Source organism: Larus michahellis, chromosome 1 (genome assembly GCF_964199755.1).
Source record: "Larus michahellis chromosome 1, bLarMic1.1, whole genome shotgun sequence".
NCBI lineage: Eukaryota > Metazoa > Chordata > Aves > Charadriiformes > Laridae > Larus > Larus michahellis.
Window position 1 is genome coordinate 69,919,580 of NC_133896.1, and position 22,892 is coordinate 69,942,471.

Genomic DNA, 22,892 nt, shown 5'->3' on the forward strand with positions numbered 1-22,892 from the left:
GGATTCTCATTGCTTGTTTTTTTAATGTTGCTTTTCCTGTTCTCAGGGCAAAGGGTTTGTATAATAACAGATTCATCTTTTCTCTTCCATTCTATATTGCTTATACTTTGGGAACATCAAAAACTTGAGAAAGCTGTAATCTCAAAATAAATGCAAAAAAATCATGAAGTACTTTATTTATATTAGAAATCACTTTAAAAAGTATGAAATGAACTTGAGCAAGCAAAAAACACGAGTGCCAGGGAAAAATATGTGTTCTAAAGCATTAATCGTGTTGGTAAACAGCACCTGTCTCTTTGTTTCTTAGGGTTATAATTCACCCCAGGAATACATTGCAACCCAAGGACCACTGCCAGAAACTAGGAATGATTTTTGGAAGATGGTTCTCCAACAAAAATCTCAAATTATTGTTATGCTCACTCAGTGTAATGAGAAAAGAAGGGTATGTAATGAAATCTTGCACATAGTATGAAAGAAACTACTCTGAAAAGGTGTTTATTTTCTGGTGGGTGAATTTAGTTCCATTGTGTTCTGATTATGGGACAGCATCATAACCAGAATTGGAATGGCACTTCTTTCGCTTATGGCGGGCATTTTGGGATGGTTAAGGGACTAGAGCATCTTTCACATGAGGACAGCGTGGAGGAGCCTGGGACTCTTCAGTATGGAAAAGAGAAGACTCAGGGGTCACTGCGTATAAATACCTGATGGGAGGGAATGGAGACAAGGGACGCCTCAGTGATGCCCAGTGACAGGACAAGAGGCAATGGGCACAGATTAAAACACGTAAAATTCCATCTGAACGTCAGGAAACACTTTTTTACTGTGAAGGGTGATTGAGCACTGGCACAGGTTGCCCGGAGAGGTTGTGGAGTCTCCATCCTTGGAGATATTCGAAAGCTGTCTGGGTATACGGTCCTGGGCAGCCTGCTGTAGGAGACCCTGCTTGCGCAGGGGGAGTTGGAAAAGATGACCTTCAGACACCCCTTCCAACCTCAACCATTCTGTGATTCTGTGCTTTTAAGTTTAAATAATAATAAAATACAAGTATTATGCTTTACATTTTCCTTGACATTATAATAAAAATATTTGGAATATATACATTTTTTTAAAGATGTGTATTATTGTTCCCCAAAGTTTGTTCCTTTTAGACCTATTCCATTAGGAAAAGTAACAATCTACAAAGATACTATGTATTTCCGTTCTTTGCTATACTAATGCTACCCTTCAGGAAACTAATGTAATGTATAGCTTATATCCATAGTTACATAAGTAGGACCAATCGGGTGGAAAGTCATTACAGAATATGTTCCCTTTTATTGCAGAATCAAGTAAATAGTACAGTATACATTTCTAAAACTGAGGTTCAGAATACTTTTGATTGTGCTTTTTTATATATGCCTATATGTCAATTTATATAAACACAATATGTATGTATTTATTTCCCTTTCAGGTGAAATGTGATCATTACTGGCCTTTTACAGAAGATCCTGTTGCATATGGGGACATCACAGTGGAAATGCTGTCAGAGGAAGAGCACACAGACTGGGTTTTTAGGAATTTCCGAATTAGCTATGTAAGTGAAACTTTTTGCATGGCCCTGCTAAAAGGGTGGGAGTAATTTCAGGCCAGCCTTTTCTTTAACTTTTGTCCATTTCTGGCATTCAGTGGAAAACGGCCAAGAGAGGGAGTGGTGGCCTTACCTTCACTCTACACAGGCAAATGGCTAAATCACAAAACTTTTCCCTAAAATTGTTGTCTCTGAATTTCTCAGCAAAGTGCAAGACTGAAACAAAAGTAGTAGCAGAGCTCTGGACATTTCTGTGGCGCCAATGATCAGTGACAACAAATATGTAAACCTCTTCTATCCTTTATCTCAGGCATATGTTCTTGCTATAAGCTATTCTAAACTTGAAAATACCAGTGTAGAAATTGAAAATCTTTTTCAAAAGCGCAATTCTGCAATATTCATATATTCCTATAAAATACTGAAACACACGTGAAAGCATGCGATTTCCAAATTAAAGCTATTCAGATTTTCAAGCATTTTTTTCCGGCTTTGTTTTCTGCACCAGCGCGTTGCAGGCACCAGCTCATGACGCAAAAGTTAGAGATATGGAGGGGACATGAAAAAAGCTGGGCACTGGCACCTCAGCATTGGCCCAGGACCTTAGTCCTACCCAGCCATGCCTCACTGCATTACAAAGTGTGCATGGGGTGCAGGCTAGGAGTTAAAACACATAAAATGCAATGTGTTGGGCTGTTGGCATCTATGGAAAATTATCACAGAATACTAGGGGTTGGAAGGGACTTCTGGAGATCATCTAGTCCAATCCCTCTGCCAAAGCAGGTTCACCTAGAGCAGGTTGCACAGGAACACATGCAGGCAGGTTTTGAGTATCTTCAGAGAAGCAGACTCCACAGACTCTCTGGGCAGCCTGTTCCAGTGCTCTGCCACCCTCAAAGTTAAAGGGGTTTTTCCTCATGTTAAGATGGAATTTCCTGTGTTCCAGTTTGTGCCCATTGCCCCTTGTCCTGTCACCGAGCACCACCGAAAAGAGTCTGGCCCCATCCTCCTGACACCCACCCTTTAGATATTTATAACATTGATGAGATCCCCTCTCAGTCTTCTCTTCTCCAGGCTAAACAGACCCAGGTGTCTCAGCCTTTCCTTGTAAGCGAGGTGTTCCATTCCTTTGATCATCTTTGTAGCCCTCTGCTGGACTCTTTCCAGTGGTTCCCTGTCTTTCTTGTACTGGAGAGCCCAGAACTGGACACAGTACTCCAGATGTGGCCTCACCAGGGCAGAGTAGAGGGGGAGGATGACCTCCCTTGACCTGCTGGCCACACGCTTTTTAATGAACCCCAGGAGACCATTGGCTGCCTTGGCCACATGGGCACATTGCTGGCTCGTGGTCAACTTGTTGTCCACCGTTAACGAGACTGCAGTTTGCAGTTCAGGTAAACAGTCCTTTACCAAACCCAGGGCAGCTAATTCAGGGTCTGTTGTACAGATCTCTTTTTTTAATAGCCTTTGCCTAATCTGCTGTTGCCTGTGACTGGAGAGAGGTTACTACAGCAGGATTATTTAGCCTGAATGGCAAAACTAAAAGCATTGCTTGCCATGGGTTTTGGTGATGACACCCGCCCACCCCTCCCCATGTTTTGAGTTCCTTTAAGTCTCAGAGACAAAATGAATTGTGTCGAGGATCTTATTTCACCTAAAGACACTAGAGTTTTTGGCATTATAAACCTTTTTTTATAATAATGGGTATTTTTCTAAATATTCCCTTTGCCCCTGTAATGACTTTTTCTTCCCTTTTGGTATTTTATTTTCTCTGAAACTTGAAAAGAAAATTCCCACGAGTCCAGTCTTGATTGTTGGGCAACAGCATTGTTCTTTATCTGTGGCAAACGACAAAAGGAGAGGGAATGAAATAGAAAGAGGAAGAAAGCATAAACCTGAAAAATGCAACAATTCTTGTTTTAAAAGCAAAATCAAACCAAACTACCACAAGGAAAAAAAGCAAAAAAAAAAAAAAAAATCCCAAACCGAGAAACAAGAGTTCATGCCTTTTTCATAATGATGGGCTGGTACCCCCCTCCCCTTTTTAATCAAATAACATGTAAAGTCTTTGCCCGTTTTTTGTCTGACATTCTTAGGCTGTACCTGGGGTGAAAAAATAACCAACCCCAAAATGACAAAAAAGCCCTTAGTCTGACTGAGCGTTACTGCACTGATAAAACTCCTGTGTTCTAAAAAAATGCTGCTGTTCTGCTTTTCCCATTAGGCTGATGAGGTGCAAGACGTGATGCATTTTAACTACACTGCCTGGCCAGATCATGGTGTCCCCACGACCAACGCTGCCGAAAGCATCCTCCAGTTTGTACAGATGGTCAGGCAGAAATCAGCAAAGAGTAAAGGCCCTGTGATCATACACTGCAGGTAGATGCTTTGAGGAAACCAACTAAAGGGTGTAATTGTTAAATAGTTTGGGAAACGATTGGAAGGAAAGATTTTGGGGTTCTGCTCGCTTGTTAGCTGGAGATTGTTCTCTTTGGTGTTAAGGGTAAAGGATTAGTCCCCCTCTGTGACTACAGGGGGGCTGGGATTTCAGCCTGCAGCTATAGACATGAAGGTACTGCTTTCTGGAGCAGAGTCAGCTCTTTGGATGATATAAACACATGGCTTCAGGAGGGGCAGCGGGAGACCCTGATTTACACCAGCTCAGAGCGTGTCCCTGCTCTCTCATTTCCACCCCTTCACAATACGGATGGTGTGATCCAGCCAGCAGCCTGCCACAGTGTCCTGCTCCCCTGCAGAAGAGCGTCTCTGTGCAGATCCTCCTCCTCTGGTCACTTGGTTTTTGGCACATTCAGGAGGTGACATGAAGAGCGCTATCCTGTGCTAGCAGTAATCCCAGTATCCCATGATAACGGTTATATTTTTTTTGGTTTTGGGGAGGAACGTTGTTTTATATACTACCAGATTTATCTCTTGTGCATCATCTGTCCTTTTGTTAAGATGCACAATTACTTGGCCTCTCTGGGGGCAGCTACCATGTTAGTGATGATATCTATCATGGTAGAAGTTAGTTATCATCTTAGTTGGTTCCTGATTGGTTCCTGACGCAAATCTCCCAACCGATTTCAAACCTCTTTGTGGCTCCTAGCACAGAAGATACAACAGATTTCTCCGAAATATGTAAATAGATGGGTTGCAGTAGATGAATACGTGCGCATTATGGTGACACACTCCTAATGGAAGTCAAGGCTTGGTGAGATTAATCTCAGCCAACCCTACATCACCCACCCCAGAGGCAGCCATTACTTTGCTGCTCCAGCGCTGTCGTTCCTGGTGGTGATGTGATAGTCGGCACTGATCCTCTCTTGCCACCACTTTGCACACTTTCTAGAGCTCCTTTCCAGAAAACAGTCTTTTATAGTAAGAGCATTGCTAGTTTCCAGGTAAGGCACTTAGTGTTCTACTGGAATGCAAAACAACAACAGCATTTGTAAAAGCAGCAGATTGTGCAGCCCTCCCCTGTAACCTAATGGCGAAATTCATAGGGGATATTGAGAGAGGATATAGGACTGAGAGTCCTAATATCAAGAAAGGTCCTAGTACGCCAGGGAAGAGATTTATATGTAGCATTGCAAAATCAAACCCCTTATATACCACTTAATTGTTCTGGGAAGCAATAGAAGCAAGTATCAGAGAGCTGGGTAACAACTGTAGTATTTTCTTTTTAATTAGGATGCTTCGAGCAGCAGAGAGAGATATTTTCAGATGGTATTTTTAGAATATACTGTACAACTTAGACCACATAGATTAGAAGTAGCAAAGCTATGTAATTAATGGAAGGGGGAAGAAAGAATGTATTGATCAACTCCTACAGCAATTGTTCTCAAACGTTAAAGAAGGCACAGAGTGAATGTATTAACTAATGAATCTGTCAAATAAATAGGTCGGAAGTTCCATTGTCTTCATCTCATTCGAGATATTGACATTATTGTTAAACACAAGCAAAAAAAACCCAAATCTGTTTCACAACAGTTATGATGAATGGTCTTGAGATGAAATGTTAAACTTTATTGCAAATGCTTTCAAGGCATTCCTGAAAAATATGACAGGACAGCAGTGAGAACTTTGGCTAAGACACACGCTTCTATCCTTATTAGTAGGTATGGTGTCGGGACACTGTATGAAACTCTATAAAACCTCTAAAGCCACACTCATAATGAAATCAGACTTAAAAGTTACCTGTGAAATCACAATGCAAAGAATCATATGCACATACGAACCTTTAAATCAAAACAGCTTGTCTTTTTTCTAGTCACTAAGCTTCCCTTTGGGGGGGATGAAGATTTGTCAGCCGAGTGGTTGCCGACCATTTCTGTCTCATGCTCCCAAGGCAGAAGTCCTGGAGTGTAGACTCTTCTGGGCGGTTCGTCCTTTGAGGAGGAGCTGCGGTAGCGCGGTGCCTTTGCGAAGCCGAGAGCTTTGCAGTGCGGGGAGCTGTGGAACTGAAGGTTCGACCCCAGCTGCCTCTGTGCGGCAAGCGCTGCTGAGCGAATCTCCGCAGTTATGGCTGCAGCCCCCGGAATTAGAGATGTCCCATGAAGTCTTTGAGGGGAGCAGTGAACGTAGGAAGAGCAGACAGCTGAGGGTGGATGAGGGTGTGCACACACATTCTGCATGTGAGTACAGGAAGAGGAGCATGGATAGGAAGGTGAAGTAATTGCAGAGCCATCCACTCCATACGTTCTGCCTAAACAATGGATGACGGGTCACATGGCATTAAATGCTACAGATTAACCAGCCTCTCTGACCTCAGGTTAGGTACATCTGCTTATCGCAGCTGCAGGACACTTGCTTTTTGCAGTACCACTGATTTTTCTCTGTGTCTCCATCAGATAAGCCTGAAAAAAGGTGCATGTCTGTCTGTGTTGCAGTGCTGGAGTGGGACGAACGGGAACGTTCATAGCCCTGGATCGGCTCTTACAGCACATCCGTGATCATGAGTTCGTAGATATATTGGGCCTGGTGTCTGACATGCGGTCCTACAGAATGTCCATGGTGCAGACAGAGGTAAGATCCGTTCACTTCAATGTTGTGAATGTATCATTGGATCTATTTCATATCTCTCTGTAGCGTGTTTATGTCCAATGTCTGCTGTTCCCCCTGAATACTTGATGAAATAGCTATGAATAGATACAATTAAGTTTTCATTGTAATATTGTCATGATATTGATCTGCTGCATAGGCGGGTCTGATAATATATCTACGATCTCACTGACATCTTCCAGGGGGGATGAGTTATTCTCACCTTCTGTGAAATTAATATGCAAAAAATGCATTAGAAGAGATTACCATGTGAAATTTTCAAACCATTTTGAAAAGAATTGGGCTTGCTGAGGGGATTAATGGCTCATGAAATGATATCGGTATCGGACAGCCGTTCACGCTTGTTCAAGAGGGTATCATCTAGCCAAGCAGAGGAACTCGCTTACACAATGGTAATACAAATAACAAGCAAAACAGGCAAAAGGATTGTGAGTCTGCCAGAGACCCTCTTTGTCCCTTTCCCTGCTCAAATATCTACTGGGTAGTTCTTTTTCTGTTTTTAAGGCAAATGTCAGGAGAATAGTCATATTTTCAGAAGATATAATGGAAAAAAAATCACTTTTCCCAAAGCAGAAGCTTTTATTGATCTGAGACCTCCCCAGTTCCTCTACTAATGAGGGGAAAATTTCATGCCTGTTGTACTTTTCACTGGTTAGCCACAGTATAAACTGGCAACCTCCCTGTGGTCAGAAGTGCCACCATCGCTGTTTGCGGGCTAGGGGAGGCAGATAATTTGTTGGCAAAGATTGTTGAATCCAGAGAAATGCAAAGAGAGAGGAGAGGAGAGGAGAGGAGAGGAGAGGAGAGGAGAGGAGAGGAGAGGAGAGGAGAGGAGAGGAGAAGAGGACCTGGATCATTCCTATCAAACTACCACTTTTCATAGCAATTCACTATATTAATCCAGAGGTAGATCCTTATGTAAAAAACAGAAAAACAAATCCAGATCGTTGATTTCAGATGCAACTGTGTTACCTCTCCAGAGGTGATGCGATTTTTTTTTTTTTTTTTTTAAATTTTTTTTTCATGTACAAACTCTTAGCCTGGCTGGGGCTGGGGTCAAGGGCTCGGCTTTGGTGGTCGCTGGGCTCCTGGTGCTCCAGGCAGTGGCCCAGCCTGGGCGCAGGGGTCACTAGGTGGCACTGGCACTCAGGCGCAGAGGCCACCGAAAAGGCTTTCCTTACAAAACCTGAAACCACACACACAGCTCACCTGCTTCACCTTGCCTCCTACACTGGAAACTTGGCAGTGCCTCACTGAGCAGTTTAAAAAAAAAATATGGCACAGGCCCCAAAAGGGGGTTATATTGCTGTATGCCCTGAAGTGATGCCAGTCACTCCAAATTAGCAGGTGTGAGGAAATCTGGGCATTTCTGTGGTCTGAAACGTGCTTCAAACTCATATCGATATCTCCTGGCATCAGCAGACCACTGGGGACAGGGGCTGAAATACAGACTCAGGTTTTGGGACAGTTGTTTTTGCTTGAAATCCGCTTGCTCCCTGTGCCTTGTGCACATAAAACTTAGTGTAAGAATTCATCAGGGTCTGCCTTCTGTCCCTTTGAAATCTACAAGTCGTCAATTAAGGTTATTCCAAAGTGAATTGCGGTGTTTAATCTCTACGATAATGATTAGAAAAGCCAGTCCATAACCGAAACAAAAGATAACCACAGTTTTGTAGCACAAAAACCTGCCCACAAATATAACGGTGCATGTGATTGGCCTGATTTATGGTGTCATTTGCAGAGAGGTTCATAACTCCCCAAATAGTTAACTGCTCTATGAACACAATCAGGTTTCAGCTTTATATTGGTAAAGAAGTCAGGCACTAAGGAACATGAAGTTCATTAAAAGATTTCAGATGTGTATGTAGTATGGATGCAATTCGTTGCACATAAAGCATTCGGGTACCTCTCTGGGAATTAATTAATTTTCAGGCAATATGAAGTAGATCCACTTTAGCTCAGATCCTACTGAACTGTTCTGTTCTATTCTATTCTATTCTATTCTATTCTATTCTATTCTATTCTATTCTATTCTATTCTATTCTATTCTATTCTATTCTATTCTATTCTTATTCTACCCTACCCTACCCTACCTTACCCTATCCTTATTCTATTCTGTTCTATTCCCCCATCATCATTCAGGTTATTAATAAGTGATTATGATGCCAGGGCAACCCAGGTGGATTTCGTACTTCCCCAGCTGCTCTCTGTAACAATTTTGGGCTATTATTTTGGGAGATGACAACTGACTGTACCTTGCGAGGGGGTTGAGGAGGGAGAGCCGGAGAAGCTGTGCGGGCTGTTACTGCGAACTAGCAAACTGTTTCACTGGTTGGGTTTTTGCCATGCTTTCTGAGGTGCAAAAATGCCCGCTCACTTGATCTTTTCTTCCAGGAACAATACATTTTTATTCACCAGTGTGTGCAACTGATGTGGCAGAAGAAGAAGCAGCAGTTCTGCATCAGCGATGTCATATATGAGAACGTCAGCAAGTCCTAGTTCAGAGTCACAGGTGGTAAGTCAGGCATGCGTGCCATGTCCCCAGCCTCCTGTGGCAACCAACATCATGGGTGGTTGCTCCAGGAGCTTTTCTGGGGGGTTTGGAGTTTTCCAGGCCTCATCCCCCTCTGGATGAGAGGGGGGTGCGAGGGAAATCCTTTTAGCCTCTCTCAGTAAGCAGTCTGCTATACTTTCCACATCACTGTAGGAGTATATTGTCTCACTCATCATTCAAAGAAAAAGACAACCCAGCAATCCTGACCGAGCCATCTAACCATTCCCTGCCACTTGTCCTACCACTCCTTACAAAGCTTAAAGGAGAGGACTTTTAATATCTTCAGTCCTTCCAAAGTCACTTACCAACTGCCAGGTTATCAAGGCCAGCAGAGGTTTGGGGGTGCTCTGCCGGCATTGCTGTTGTATGGCAAGAGAGCCTGCTGGAGGGTGAGATGGTAACCAAAAAGCTGTGACGTGAACCACCAGGGAATTTTTTTCATTAATCTAGAACCAGAGAACAGGAGGGGGGGGGTGTCAAACTGGTACGACCATTAGCATAGGCGAAGTGACCATCTTGCCTTTCCACTGAGCCCCGGTGCAACGCAGCTGCAGAGTAAAACTCATGGCTCTGACCTACCAAGTGGCGTGCTGGTGGGGACAAGCTGTGAGGCTGCACGTCACTGCTTTTTTAAGCTGATGAGCTTTAGTTCATTAGGTGGCAGTAAAAACCCAGCCGTAACCTTAATATTTAATTTTGGGTGAAGCAGGAAGCTACAGACTTTCGACACGACTAGCTGGTGGAGAGCTGGGCTGCGGACACCAACACCAGCCACCTCTGCTGTGTGTCTGCGGTGTTGCTCATGCGCTTTTATTAGCCTCTGCGTACATCATTCCCCTGCCCGTAAAATGAACCCCAATTTGCCTTAATTTCCCTGATGTTCAGGTAGTTTACCACCTAGTCGGAGTCCCAGAGCCCATCTGCTTGTACTGGTGGGCTGCAGCCCCAGCCTGTATGGAGGGCTGGTAAAAATAAATGCTAAGGACTGTATTTACTTCCTTTTTTATTTCTAAAGCATTCTGTTTGGTTGGTTCCAGGTGAGACCATGAAGCACACCCATCTTCCCTTGCTTCTGATTTTTTTCTTTTTGATGGTTTGAACGGCGAGTTGTTCTGCCAGGAGAGACCGCTGCTTTGCAGTACGCGGACAATGAAAGAAAGAAACTTCTACCTTTCCGAAGCACTGGGGAGACAAAGCCTTAACGAGCCTGCGGTGTCTTTTGAACTGTTTCATTTCTGGACATTTTTTTAAAACACTGGACCAAATTCAACTAAACAACGTGAAGGAAAGGACACTATATGTGCAGAAAATAGATTGCTCCAGAGTGTTGGGTTTTTGTTTGGTACTTTTGGTTAATTTTTTTTTTTTTTTTTTTTCCTTCTGTGCAGGTTGGGCTTAAGGTTAAAGTAAGTGCAATATTTTTGTAATGGTTGACTGAAGAGTTTTCTTCATGTGTCACTGGTCTGTGCTAACGTCCATAGAAGAACAGGCATTGTTAGTATCTAATAATACCTCATTAGTGAATAGCGAGGCATGAATATACATGAAGAAATCTGGAGATTGTGAAGAGAAAAGGGGGTGGGCGGGCCGGGACCGGGGTGGGGGGTGGTGTTGCTGGGTACATGGATTTGACTGTTTCCTACAGCACTGATGTACGTGGGGTCTAGGGGGAGCACAAGACCCGAGGAACGGACTGACGAGCAGAAATCCAAACCATGAAGCCTGAAGCTGAAGCAGGCAGCCGACACCGAGAGATGGGGTGGTTTCGGTTCTTGACTGTGCTAGTACTAATTAAGCAGAGAGATTGATTGCTCTTTTCGCCAACCTTTTCAGTAATGCCACCGAGCAGGCTCTTGTTTTAGATGAATCTAATCGAAGGGCAGCTGAGTTTCAAGCTGGGATATCTTAGACTCCATTACTATAGCATTTAACTGTCCGAGCAGTCTATGGTGCCTATACCCCTCATTTGTTTATTATTTTTAATAAGTATTAGCCCTGTATAAAAACATGGAAGCTGATTCAGGTTGGGGGGGAGGGGGGGGGGAGGTGGAAAGGAAAAAAAAAAAAAAAAAAAAAGTGCTTTAACTGATGTAACTATTTCTCTGAGCCAGGAATTCATGATGTTCCAAAAACAAGGTTTTGGCATGTAAAGGGCTGGTTATCGCTTTATTGCTACGAGGCTGCCAAAGTGTCGGTACGGATTCCTGCAGGGGCTTCGGGGTCAGGGTGGGGGGGCGCTCTTTTCTTTTTCGCTGTCAGTTTCAGTTCTAGTCAGAATAATTAGCTATATATATATTTTTTTTGTCTTTGTATAATTCCAGTACATCATTGTGTATTGTGACATGGATGCTGTCAGAATGGATGTTGATGGCATTTTTGTAACCTGTTGCTTTGTGTCACCTCCTTGGGAGTTAGCAGCAATGGTACTCAATGTAAACAAAGCAAACTCGAACTGAAAGTAAACACACTGGATTGCTTACCCGTGAAGAAGTCACTATCAGCAAACGCGCACGCGTTTTATTCATTCACCCCAGGGCCTGCTATCGCCTGTCAGGGTACCAGGGCGTAATTCGGTAGCTCAGCTACTTCCAGGAGCCTGATAACCTCCTTCAGATTGATATTTGATTTTTTTTTTTTTTTTTCTTCTAAAGAGTTATTCCACTAGCAGGTAAATAGGCGTGTATTCCTTTAATATCTACTTCATCATCGTATTGGTTACAATGGAAAACTTCCTTCAAACTAAACCATACATATTATGCAGAACTGCATAGCCTTAACATAATTCCCCAAATAAAACAGGTCCTTGTGAAGGGCACTGAAGAAATAGGACTTTGCCTCTGATAATTAAATGGGTATGATATGAATTGCCCCTTCCTTCTCTCTTCATGCATCTACTACTATTTCCACAGTTTCCACTAAGCTCAGTCCTAAAGCAGAGGCACTATTTCTCTAAATAAGATGCATAGAGATGGATGCAAAAGGGCAGGGAGCCCTGTCTTCAGGGAGCGGATTGCTAACAAGAAAGGCTTCCGTGGTACATGTTTCTCTCTTATTTCACTAGTGCACCTCAGCTGGAGGGCTTGCTGTTTCAGTAACAGCAGCAAAGATTTGTCTGGCCTAATTCGAACAGAAGACAGAATTATAAATGAGCACTTGACCATTTCAGACCTTGCCTTCATGCTTTTTTTTTTTTAAAAAAAATATATTTCAGAGTTTCGTTATAAGTTTACTCAGAAAATATGTTCACATCCCGCTAACAGGGAAGAAAAAAAAAAAAAACCACAACAAAAAAACCAACACACAAATGGTCTTGCTTTCTCATCTACTGCCTCCCCCCTCCTACTGGCCATTGCCCGTTGAGTCTACGTTTATTCTGTATCATAGGCCAGAGTAAGCAGGTTACTTTTAAACCATTCATGTGCACACAAACTATCACCGTGTGAGCTGGCTGTACCAGAAGCTTGGCTGAACATGACAGGGTACAAGATTGCTGCAAAGATGCCAAAATCGCATTGTTGCAAATGATACTGCCTGAATAGCCTGAATTTACCAGGCAGTTTTTGAATGCATGTCAAAAATGATTCCATTTGCACAGCAACAGGTGTGTATTTTTCCTTTAATAGCTACTTAATCACAGAATCAATTACAATGAAAACTCCTTCAGAAAAAAAATACCTTTTCTTACCCCATCTGGTACACAAAACTGCGTGTCTTGGGATGGCAGTGGAAACCACCTCTCACAGCTTTCAAGACATAAGTAACGCAATGAAAGAGTCTGGAAGACATTGTGATTCAGAAGACTCATGCAGAGCCTTTTAGCCTGATGCAACATGTCATACTTTTGGTTTTACCTTGTCACGCTCCTTAAAGCAAGTCCAAAAAAACCCCGCAATGCTGATACGGTTTCCAGCAGCTGTCAAAATGAAACCCTCAAGCCATTGCAGCTGTAAAGCTGTCTGAAGATTCAGGTTTTGTAATAGTTTTTCTGAATTATGGGTTTCATGCCTATAGCTCTGCCGACACCACAGATGCTCTCTATTGAGCTGCTGCTCTTACAGCATCTACTGACCCAGATGCATGTAAAAGTAGCTCTGCACAGTGAGTGACCATTAATCAAAACTAGGGCAGGTTTCCTTCTTGTTGCCTCCTGCTGTGCATGCTGCCATGGCAGGAACAGTCACATAAACCTAAGCACACGTCTTAGAAGAGCTAGGACATTGTTAGAGCCATGCGTAAAAGTGCTGTCTGTCCTAGCACGGCCCGTGCAGTGAGCCCTGACATAACTTGGGTCTTCAGAACTGTTTCCTTCCATCCTCACACAAGGATTAAGAACAGGTTGGGAAGCCTTACTTGGGCTTTACTTTGTTTTACAGGGTTTTTTCCTGTACCTAAAGAAGACAAAGTTGCCCCTCCTTGTCAAATATTCAGTAGCATCATCTTATGCACCAAAAATGGCCCTTCCCTCCCTCCTTGTTCAGGTCATTAACCCCAGAGTCACACCACCTTCCTCCCACTCCTAACTCCTTAAAGGGCTTGTATGAAAACAGTAGTTTCACGCAGGCAGGGAAAGCTGTTGCTTTCAGCCATTTCTTGTGAGAGGGGACCATTGATAGTGCTGTCGGAATGGCTGGGAGCAGGGAGCTTTGAGCTTTGCTGCTGCTGTCACAGGCAGCAGTGGTGGCTAGGAAGCATCTAGGAAGTTTTCCCCCTTTTATCTCCTCTAATCTACAATTATTGTCGAGAAGTAGAAGCACAGACTCGTATCTTAGTATTGGTTTAGGTCTGGATGCTGAGGAAGTCGCAAAGGGCCAAAGTTGCAACCTAAGCACGTAACTTCAGAGAAACCGAAGAAAGGTACTGAAGAGCCAAAGGCAGCTAAATAGGCACTTACTAGCTCAAACTTAACACAGCAGCAGTAAAAATTCAAGATGTTTGTGCAATATTTAAACCCAGAGCATGCTTACAAATTGCCTATGTTTGCACTCCACATACATGACGCTGTTGCTTGTATGCGAAGGTGGGAGGCCGAGCACAGAAATAGTCTCTCAAATACTCCCATTATGGCTTGATCCTTAGACAGGGATGCTTGTTTTACATTTTAAACACTACACAGACTTCACAGTTGAGGAAAAACATCATAGAAAAAACGGGGCTCATATAAAATGGTGGCTTGGCCAGAAACATTACCATTCAGAATGATCTTTCTTGTATTCATGAGATGCAGCCCAGGAAAACCAGTGGAGATACCTGCTTGAACAAGGGTCTGGTATTCGAGCTATATCTTGCTGCTGTATCCATCTTAAAAACCTGAAAACTTAAAATGCCTTCAATTCTCACAATTAAAAAAAAAATCTGCTAGTTATAGGTTTCTTAATTAGAAAGACTTAATCCACATCGTACTAGTTATTCATGGGTTTCCAATTGTTTCCTTGGTTAAATTAGCAAAGTATTGATGTCACTCTCCAGCAAAGCACTTCCAGGGACATTTTCGGAGTCTCACAAACACTGATGAATACACTCGGAGTCACTGGGAGCTCTGCGCATTTCAGAATATCATATCATTTTGGATAACTGCTTCCATTGATAAACATTGATTTCCATACACATCAATAATGGGAAGTCTGCACTTATTTCCCAGACAGCCCCCAAACCCACCATTGTGCTTTTATATAGCCCAATGCTTTGGAGCAATAAAAGTATGTATAAACATCTCATTTATAGATCACAATTTGTCTGAGCAAAGCGCTGCGTAATATTTGAATTGCTAGATGGTAAGGAAACCATTCCATGCTTCGATATTGGTTCTCTATGAATTTAATGTGAGATTTCACAGTGGTTTTCTCTCCCCATGGTGTCCCAAGGGGAGACTAAAGGAGCGGGAAGAAGTGCCTTGCTGATGTTAAAAGGGATGTGCTTAGAAAGCATAAAACTGCCGAGTGAACATAGGCTGCTAAAACTCTCTCCCTCCGCCCAGTTAAAAAGGCAGACTTGATGGCAGAAAAAATAGTAAAGTAGTTCCTGTGTTATCAAACACGGCTCCTTTTTTCCACATCTAATAAGGCACTTTTTGACATTTAAAAAACTGCTTCGTTTCCTTTTCAAAGACACTTTTCATGTATCGCATCGTTCTAAAATTTTAGTGTAAAACCCAAAATTCTCACTGCTCAAATCCTAAAGAAAACATTTTTAACATAACACTGCATTTTACGACTGTTTTCACTTAAGACACTGAAAATTTTCAATAAAACTTTTTATTTTCATTTAGTGAACCCCAAATGAGATCTTTTGATTTCTCGTAACTGTCTGCGAGCTGAAAATTCCAAAACTGCGCAGCAGAGGGGTGAGGCTCCCTCCAGTGCCTTAAACCATCAAGGAAATTCCAGCAAAAAGGGAACTATCTGCCTTAATGCCACTGAGATTTCACAGGCTGTACCTCAGAAATCATAGAGTCTAGTTCAGCAAAGTTAAAGGGTAAAATACAACTCGTCTTGTACTGGGTTGTTAAGTCATTAATAGTTAATTTAAAAACTATGGAAAACCACTGAAACAAAGAAAGCAACCAACACCCAAATCCCCAGATTATTCTGCTTATCCCTTAAGTCTATGGAAGGAGTTTCCTCTTTTCCACCCAAGCATCTCCAAAGATGTCCCTGAGCTCACTGACCGCATTCAAACTTGGCTGGCTCTTTCTATATGACTTAACAGCGACACAGAAAGCCAGCTTCAAAAAAACATCTGTGAAGCCACCTCTTTTCTCTTAGAGATGAAACACGGGTGCTTCCTCCAAGACCTCCGCATGCCAAACTCCACAAAGTCTGAAGGGTCTCGGAGCTGATGCCTCCATTTGGGCAAAAGCAAACCATCTGCTGAATGCCAGAATAAACTTGCAGAGAATACAAATATTGGCTTCATGTTTTGGCAATTAATGGGAAAAAAAAGGTGCAGGTAACCACCACAGTGCCTTTTATGGAATCAGATACCTTCCATGAGAAAATACAGTGACTCTAATTTTTAAATATGGGTTTCAAAGTCCTTTTTAAAAGTTTCCTGCTCCTGTACTTACAAGTAATGAAGAACCTATGTAAGAGCAGCTTCAGATCTTCCTTTATTTTCTTCATCATTCACCACCCACTGTAGGGGACTTTGCTGTACAGCGAACACTCTTCAGGCTAGGTATGGATGCTTATTAGAGAGAGCAGGGAGAAGGACATTTTAAATGTGAATCACAGAATACATCAAGCCTTCAGAGGACTGGGCTTGACTTTGATGGTAGGAGCAGAGAGACGGACAATTTTCCCCCATAAAGCTACGTATATGGACTGAATGGATGCAGTTATGACGCAGGTGTGCTGGTTCAAATGGTTCCTACGAGGACAAAGCAATCGAGAATCATCGTTTCTTTCACTGGGTAAGACAAGAATCCATTTCTTAGTCATTGTTATGTCAGTTGGAGTCCTCAGTTTAGGATTCGTCATTTCTTGACCCATTTCTGGATAAGACTGCATTTAAAGGACAGGTGTAGAACCTATGTACTTTTTACAGGTATAAAGAATATATATTAAATGTAAAAATACACATAGACACATAACGAACACACAGAAGAAGCATTCGTAAGGACATTTACAATAAATGGCACTAAACACCTTTATTAAGATTTTTAATTTTTCTTTTATGAAAATGAATAGGATTCTTTTTTCCCTTGTATGCAGAGGAAGAGCAAGCTAATGGCAAAACTTGAGACCGCTTTCTTATTTCAATACCATCTTTGCAGCCACAAAGATACAACTATTTAACAGACAAGGAATACTGTTTATTGCAGACTTTAAGCTGATTCATGTGAAAAAGGCACTATGAAACTTAATCAAACTAGATGATTAAATTTGTCTAAATTAAGTGATATTATATATTATATATAATACATATATTATATATAAAATCACACGACCATGTGAAATAAGAGAACATTTTTGTGACAAAAATCATTGCATCTTCAAAAATAATATTTGCTGGAAGGGATGTTTTCTTTTCTCCCCCTTTTGCCTCCAGGAATCCACTTTTCCGAAAGATTACATTTATAAAGGAACAATAGCTTTTTACATAAGGAAAAACTGACATCTGGTGTCAACACGCAAAGAAGTCTAGATTATACACTGTTCTTTTGAAGGGTTAAGTTATAAACAAAAAAATGCAAGTATATTATAAAAAAAAAAAAAAAAGTACTGCAAATTGTTTCATGGCTACCTACAGGAGATCTGGTCACCTCTCTGAGCTGCGTTACTATTTTCTAGTTGTTCCTTCTTGTGCAATATTATAGTTCATCACAAGTGAAGTATTGATAAAATCAATGTATAGCGTATTATTTCGCTATGAACAGCATCATTAGCAATAAAACATCCTGGGAGTGATGCAAGAAAGATTCAGTCTATGTCGGGCTGCTGTTCGTTCTCTAAACGTTTCCCCTCTGACTGCTGGCATCAACGACTTAACTAAACATCCTGCAGCCGAATGCACGACAAGAAAGACTGAGCCAAAAAGACATAATTGCAAACTACAGCAAGAGATGGGATTCAGAGTCTTGTTATTACTGAAGGGTTCAAATGCTTTGTTATTGCTGGCTCAGCTTCCCTCAGATGAATCACAAACAAAGACGTGGTCCAGTTTCTCTGTCATGGAATGGGTAATTCCAGAAAGCCAAGACTCATCTTTGGGTGTAAATGAACGACGTGCCAATATTTTCACCTGTCAGGAACCTCCATTGAATTTCTCATCTGTTCATTTTTAATGATGAGAAGCTAGCAGCAGGTACTTCTGTGGAGACTACTGTAAATTTTCTTTATGGTGGCTAGTTACGTTTACATTATTATAAGACATTCCCCTGCACTGCTTCCTAAAGCAAAGCTGGATGGTATAATGCTACGGACAATGGAATTAAAGAAAAGAGGAAAGACATTTTAGTGGCTGCTTCCTTCATCAAAGGACTCCACACCTGAATCTGTGGCAGCTGCACTGATTTTTTCTTGTCGTCTTCTCATAATTTCTTGCAGTTCTGAACTACCACTGTTAGCCTATAAACAAATTAAAAAAAAGAAAGTTTACTTGTGGTTTTGACACATGATGAAGATCCTCCGCCAGCATTTTATTAAGATAAATGTCTGAACAACTTAAATTCACCATGCACTAAGAATCTGATTAAATAACCTTTGGAATAGGAAAGGATTTACACTATCCTTAAATGCAGACCAGAAAAGAACCTGCAGACTATTAAAAGCGTCAGCTTGACTGTTAGCACTGCTGAGCATCTTTTATTCTCACGCAAGCCCCTCGAAGTGTTGGATATTTATGGGGTGAAATACGGCCTCAGTAAAAGCAGGGTTAAAGCCCAGCAAGTTTGTGAGGATTCCACCCTTGAGGATTTAAATATCGTGGCAATCACATTTAGAAATTAAAGCACATAAACCCTTGGTGAGTTTAGATTTATGTAACCAAAAAATTCATGCATGTACATGGGTTTGCACAGCCAAGGCCTAAATAAGGATTGAGATACCTAACCTTAGTATCCCACGTCACACAACACACCATCACGCATCTGCTGTTCAGAGACACAGGCTTCAAACTTAGAACACAGTAGTAAGAATTGAATCATATTACTATATTAGCAACGGTGTAGTATTGCGAGTACAAGGTCTTATGTCCCCTTTCAGGGTGAAAAACAGGTCTGCTGAGCTAGCTGCAAACAGATTGCTTCAACAACCTAAATGAAGTTATGAGCAAGGGCAGGACACATATCCACCAGAGCAGAACTTTCCAAAGTGTGCATGACTTTGAATAAAACTAGAGAATTATAAAGCAAGAGCCTTATCCGCTATTGTGTTATTTGGCTATGACACGACCTTCCCAGCTTCAAAACCATCTTCCAAAACAACCGCTGAATAAGGAAGCAGAAACTGTTTTTGAAATTTGCAAAATAAATTTCAGGACTGTTAAGGGGAAAATCCTTGAATTGATTTTGAACTCTGAAAATTTATCCCATTACATAAAAATTAATTTAGATTTATCCCATTATATCCATTACAATGCATTAGCTGATGCCATCACCTGACAGACAGGTTAGGTGTCTACAAGGAGGAAGGCTAGGATGCTTCTCCTAGGTAAATTACCATTGCTCTCTTCTCCCAGAGTGGAAGGGCAAAGCAAGGTGATTATAGTTGACTCTCTGAAGGTGAGAGAGCAGTTTTATTGCTCTTAATTCGTCTTGTCCTTGCCTACTTGGTTTCAGGTAAAGAGCAAGTGCAGCAGTCACCCATTACTGAAGTCATGCATAGAAAAAACATCAGCAGATATCCGACAACGTGCTTTATCAGAGGTCATGTAGAAATACTTTTCTGAAAATGACGGAGCTGTCGAGGCTGAAACAGTTTACCTTCCTGATAACATCAATAACTGCACGACAGAGCTGGAATTCCAACTACAAACTACTGAATTCCTCTGCATGAGGTGGAACAACAGTAAAAAAGAAATTGCAGCTGCGTAAAGGTGAAGATCTGGTTGTCCGGACTTGGGAATGCAGCCCCAAATCTGAGATGTGGGGCTTTCACTGGCCTGCAGAAATGGTATAAATCCAGAAACACTTGTGGAAGACCCCAAGTAGAACTAACAAAGACCTGAAAGGCCTCGAGATTCAACAGTGAGTTCACTCTACCACTTTCTCACGCCTAACAAATCAAATCTCCTCTACAAAGATAAAGCAAAACTAACTCACCCCCACCAAAAGTGCCTGGAGTATCTATTGGTTCAAGCACCAGGAAGAGCAAGAGTCAAGAAAAAGGGCATTTTACTCTCTCTTATTGTTTTCCCCAAAACCCTTCTCAGTTCATTTTGTCTTTTGCAGCCTGATTACAGTCTTAAACTTGAGTACTACCATGCATTTTTTCTAACACTTTGTGGACCCCTTTTAGAAGTGGGAAGAGATCCCACCTAGTGTTTTGGCGGATGCTGTTTCAATGGATTAATGCCAAATAACTCAGATACAAATAATGCTTATCAACATGATGGGAACTGAGCAAAAGCCAGCTGCCTTGCAGAAAGAGCTATTTACCTCTACAGGCTCAAAAGCAGCGACCCAGCATCGGGTTAGTAAGAAGGGCTATACATACCTCCAAGGCAGATTTCTGTACCGTAATTTGGCTGTAGACCCTAGACCCTTCTGGGCAAACAGTCCTCAGTTCCTCTTTATTGAGGGAGAAAAGCTGAGCACCCGTCAGCACGCCAAGGCTGTTGACAGTCCTGAGATCACACCAAGAGAACAAAGAAGAAATAAGCAAAAACACACTAGCTAAAGGAGAGAAGCAGGTTGGCTTCATCCCTCATTGTCTCAGGTAGGGCTTCCGAATCGAGACAAAACTTAATGCAACAGAATTCTTGAAGTCAATTAAGCATCTGTTATAACATGTACCTTTTGGTGGAGGCTAATATATATAATCTTTTTGCCTTAAATATATCCGTATCTCTATAACCACATTGATATATATTACATACGCACATATATACATATATACATAAATATATATGTATATATGTATGTAAAAACAAATCCTTTTTTCCGAGAGTGCAGCTGACATATATTGACGTTCAGAAGGCTGCTTGATTTTAAAAAGTGGGAAGACCACATCCTCATTACTGACAGGGAACTAATTTTAAGAAGTTTTCTTACGTTTGCCCTCAAACTTACACAGGGTTGAATCCTTTGGACTCCAACCACGCTTTCACATCCTCAGGTGAAGAGTCGTAAGTGATGTTAACTACCGGGATGTTCGGTCGTGGCACGTGGAACTTCCTCTGGGCAGCGCTCCGGCCGATGGTGAGCCGGTGAACAAGTTCATCCTGCACCTCCTCCATCTGCGATTTCCTGCCTAGAGAGGGAGACGCCCCACAGGTGCAGGAGTCATTCTCAACGTTGCTTTATCAAAGCCAGGCCATTTCTTATGCTCCACTTTAAACTCTTTTTTTTTTAATTTTCTTTAAAGATTCATTCTCTAGATCTGACTGAATTATTATTCTCCCTTTACCCCCAGGGAAGATTTCAATATTCCCACTCCTCCCTTTGCAAAACAAAACAAAAGCAAAGAAAACACCCTAAAATCCAACTGAGACCCTAGAAAGAGGAGATGATCTTGATGTCACACAGAGACACAGATCAGTCTGACAGCATCCGAGCTGTGAAGAAAATGGGCACAGAGGGTTATTCAATTGTCATAGTCTCGTTTCTTCAAGTAGAAATAAGGTGTTTTAAAAATGAAAACAAAGAAGATCAGGAAGAATAGAAGATTGCTTACACAGTGGAAAGGCAGCACTTTCCACAAACAACTTCTTCGTGCAAATCCAAGTAGGTAAAAAAATTTCACTGCTGCTGACGCCTATCACGTTAGATCCAATAAGCTATTACAGTAATCACATTTTTGAAGGGGTTTTAAGAAATTTGAATTCACTCCCAGTCTGGAGTGACTGGTTAGCTGAAACAATATCACACTTTGCATTAAAAAAGTAGTAAAAAAAAAAAAAAAAAGTAGTTGCTCTCCCCAGAGACACAGGAATTGGGTAATTTTTTTCTTTAAACCAAACTGTACAAAGTTGCTATCCCACAGGACTTACTTGTCTGAAGCATTTAGTCCATTTGCTGGTCATTAGCAGGCAACAAACTGAAATGCTTTTCACGCATTTCAACAAAATCTATTATAATGACACTGAAAATTGTTTAAAATGCATATAAAATGTTCTATGGATAATTTCAAAAAACAGGTAGAATCCAAAAGGGTGTAAACATCTTTTTGGGCACAGAGAAGATACTGATTTAGGATAGTTAAACTCTCCATGCAGTAACTGGAATAACTACAGAAATCCTTTGACACGCAACTTTAAATGATCTCAGAAATTCTCAGGGAATCTGTACCAAGATATTTTTAGTTATCTTTACTCAACCTTCTTTGATACACAAAGAAAAACTACAGCACCTTCTCTGATGCACTCAGGTGGCCAAAGCTATTCCTTTTCTCCCATTACACTGATAGCAAGAGAGGAAAATGACACAGTTTCAATATGAAAAAACTGTAAGATAGAAAAAATGTTCCCTTACTTTTATATCCTTCCAAAATCTCCCAAGGGTCAACATCTCTAGACAGTTAGACATATAAAAACAAGCTTTACATATGCTTTTAGGATTTATTTTTTTTAATCACCGCAACAACAAAAAAGAAAAACCCTTGGCTTAGCCATTTTCTTTTTTCTCTTACAAAATAGCCCCAGGTAGATAGTGGACAAAATATCTCTAGTAAAATATTTGAGGCATTCAGGCCCTATTTCGTTGGGTTTTTTTGCCCCCAGAGTGTGAATCAGAAGGCAAAATGACATGTGCTCAGTGATACGTGAAGGTCTGAGATGGGATATACAAGTAAAGCCTTTAGGCAATGTTATCGAAGTGTGCACCAGTTATCTTCCCAAAGAGGAGGGCAGAGAGAAAACTGCTATCTTCCTTCTATTTACACTGATTTTGAAAGACTTATGTTTTATCTAGACCAAGACTATATCAAAGGACAAATATTTAGCTGTTAGATAACTGATTCTTACTGTTGTTAGATGCATTATCATAAATAAACTAGATTCCCTCGGTGTGAAGCAGGTACTACATCGCGTGTTCTCTGCAGGGTTCAGGTGGGC

At 41.5% G+C, this 22,892-nt stretch overlaps 2 protein-coding genes across 8 annotated transcripts in view; one reads left to right on the forward strand and one right to left on the reverse strand.

The window, feature by feature from the left end:
- PTPRO (protein tyrosine phosphatase receptor type O) overlaps positions 1-11,679 on the forward strand; it is a 156,928-nt gene extending 145,249 nt beyond the window's left edge. Inside the window, 6 exon segments of the mRNA XM_074585393.1 lie at positions 308-442; positions 1,454-1,576; positions 3,792-3,946; positions 6,457-6,592; positions 9,023-9,143; positions 10,220-11,679. Of these exon segments, the coding sequence (XP_074441494.1) occupies positions 308-442; positions 1,454-1,576; positions 3,792-3,946; positions 6,457-6,592; positions 9,023-9,127 (654 nt within the window). The 3' untranslated portion in view covers positions 9,128-9,143; positions 10,220-11,679.
- A 5,472-nt stretch (positions 11,680-17,151) lies between these two features.
- Positions 17,152-22,892, reverse strand: part of EPS8 (EGFR pathway substrate 8, signaling adaptor) — a 139,063-nt gene continuing 133,322 nt past the window's right edge. For 6 of the 7 annotated variants that reach the window (XM_074585456.1, XM_074585465.1, XM_074585475.1 and 3 more), the window contains 3 exons: positions 20,911-21,091; positions 20,336-20,465; positions 17,152-18,247 (listed from right to left, as the gene is read on the reverse strand). In XM_074585456.1, the coding sequence (XP_074441557.1) occupies positions 18,134-18,247; positions 20,336-20,465; positions 20,911-21,091 (425 nt within the window). In that variant the 3' untranslated portion in view covers positions 17,152-18,133. The remainder of the gene's footprint in view (positions 18,248-20,335; positions 20,466-20,910; positions 21,092-22,892) is intronic. The other variant, XM_074585439.1, reaches the window with a different exon arrangement.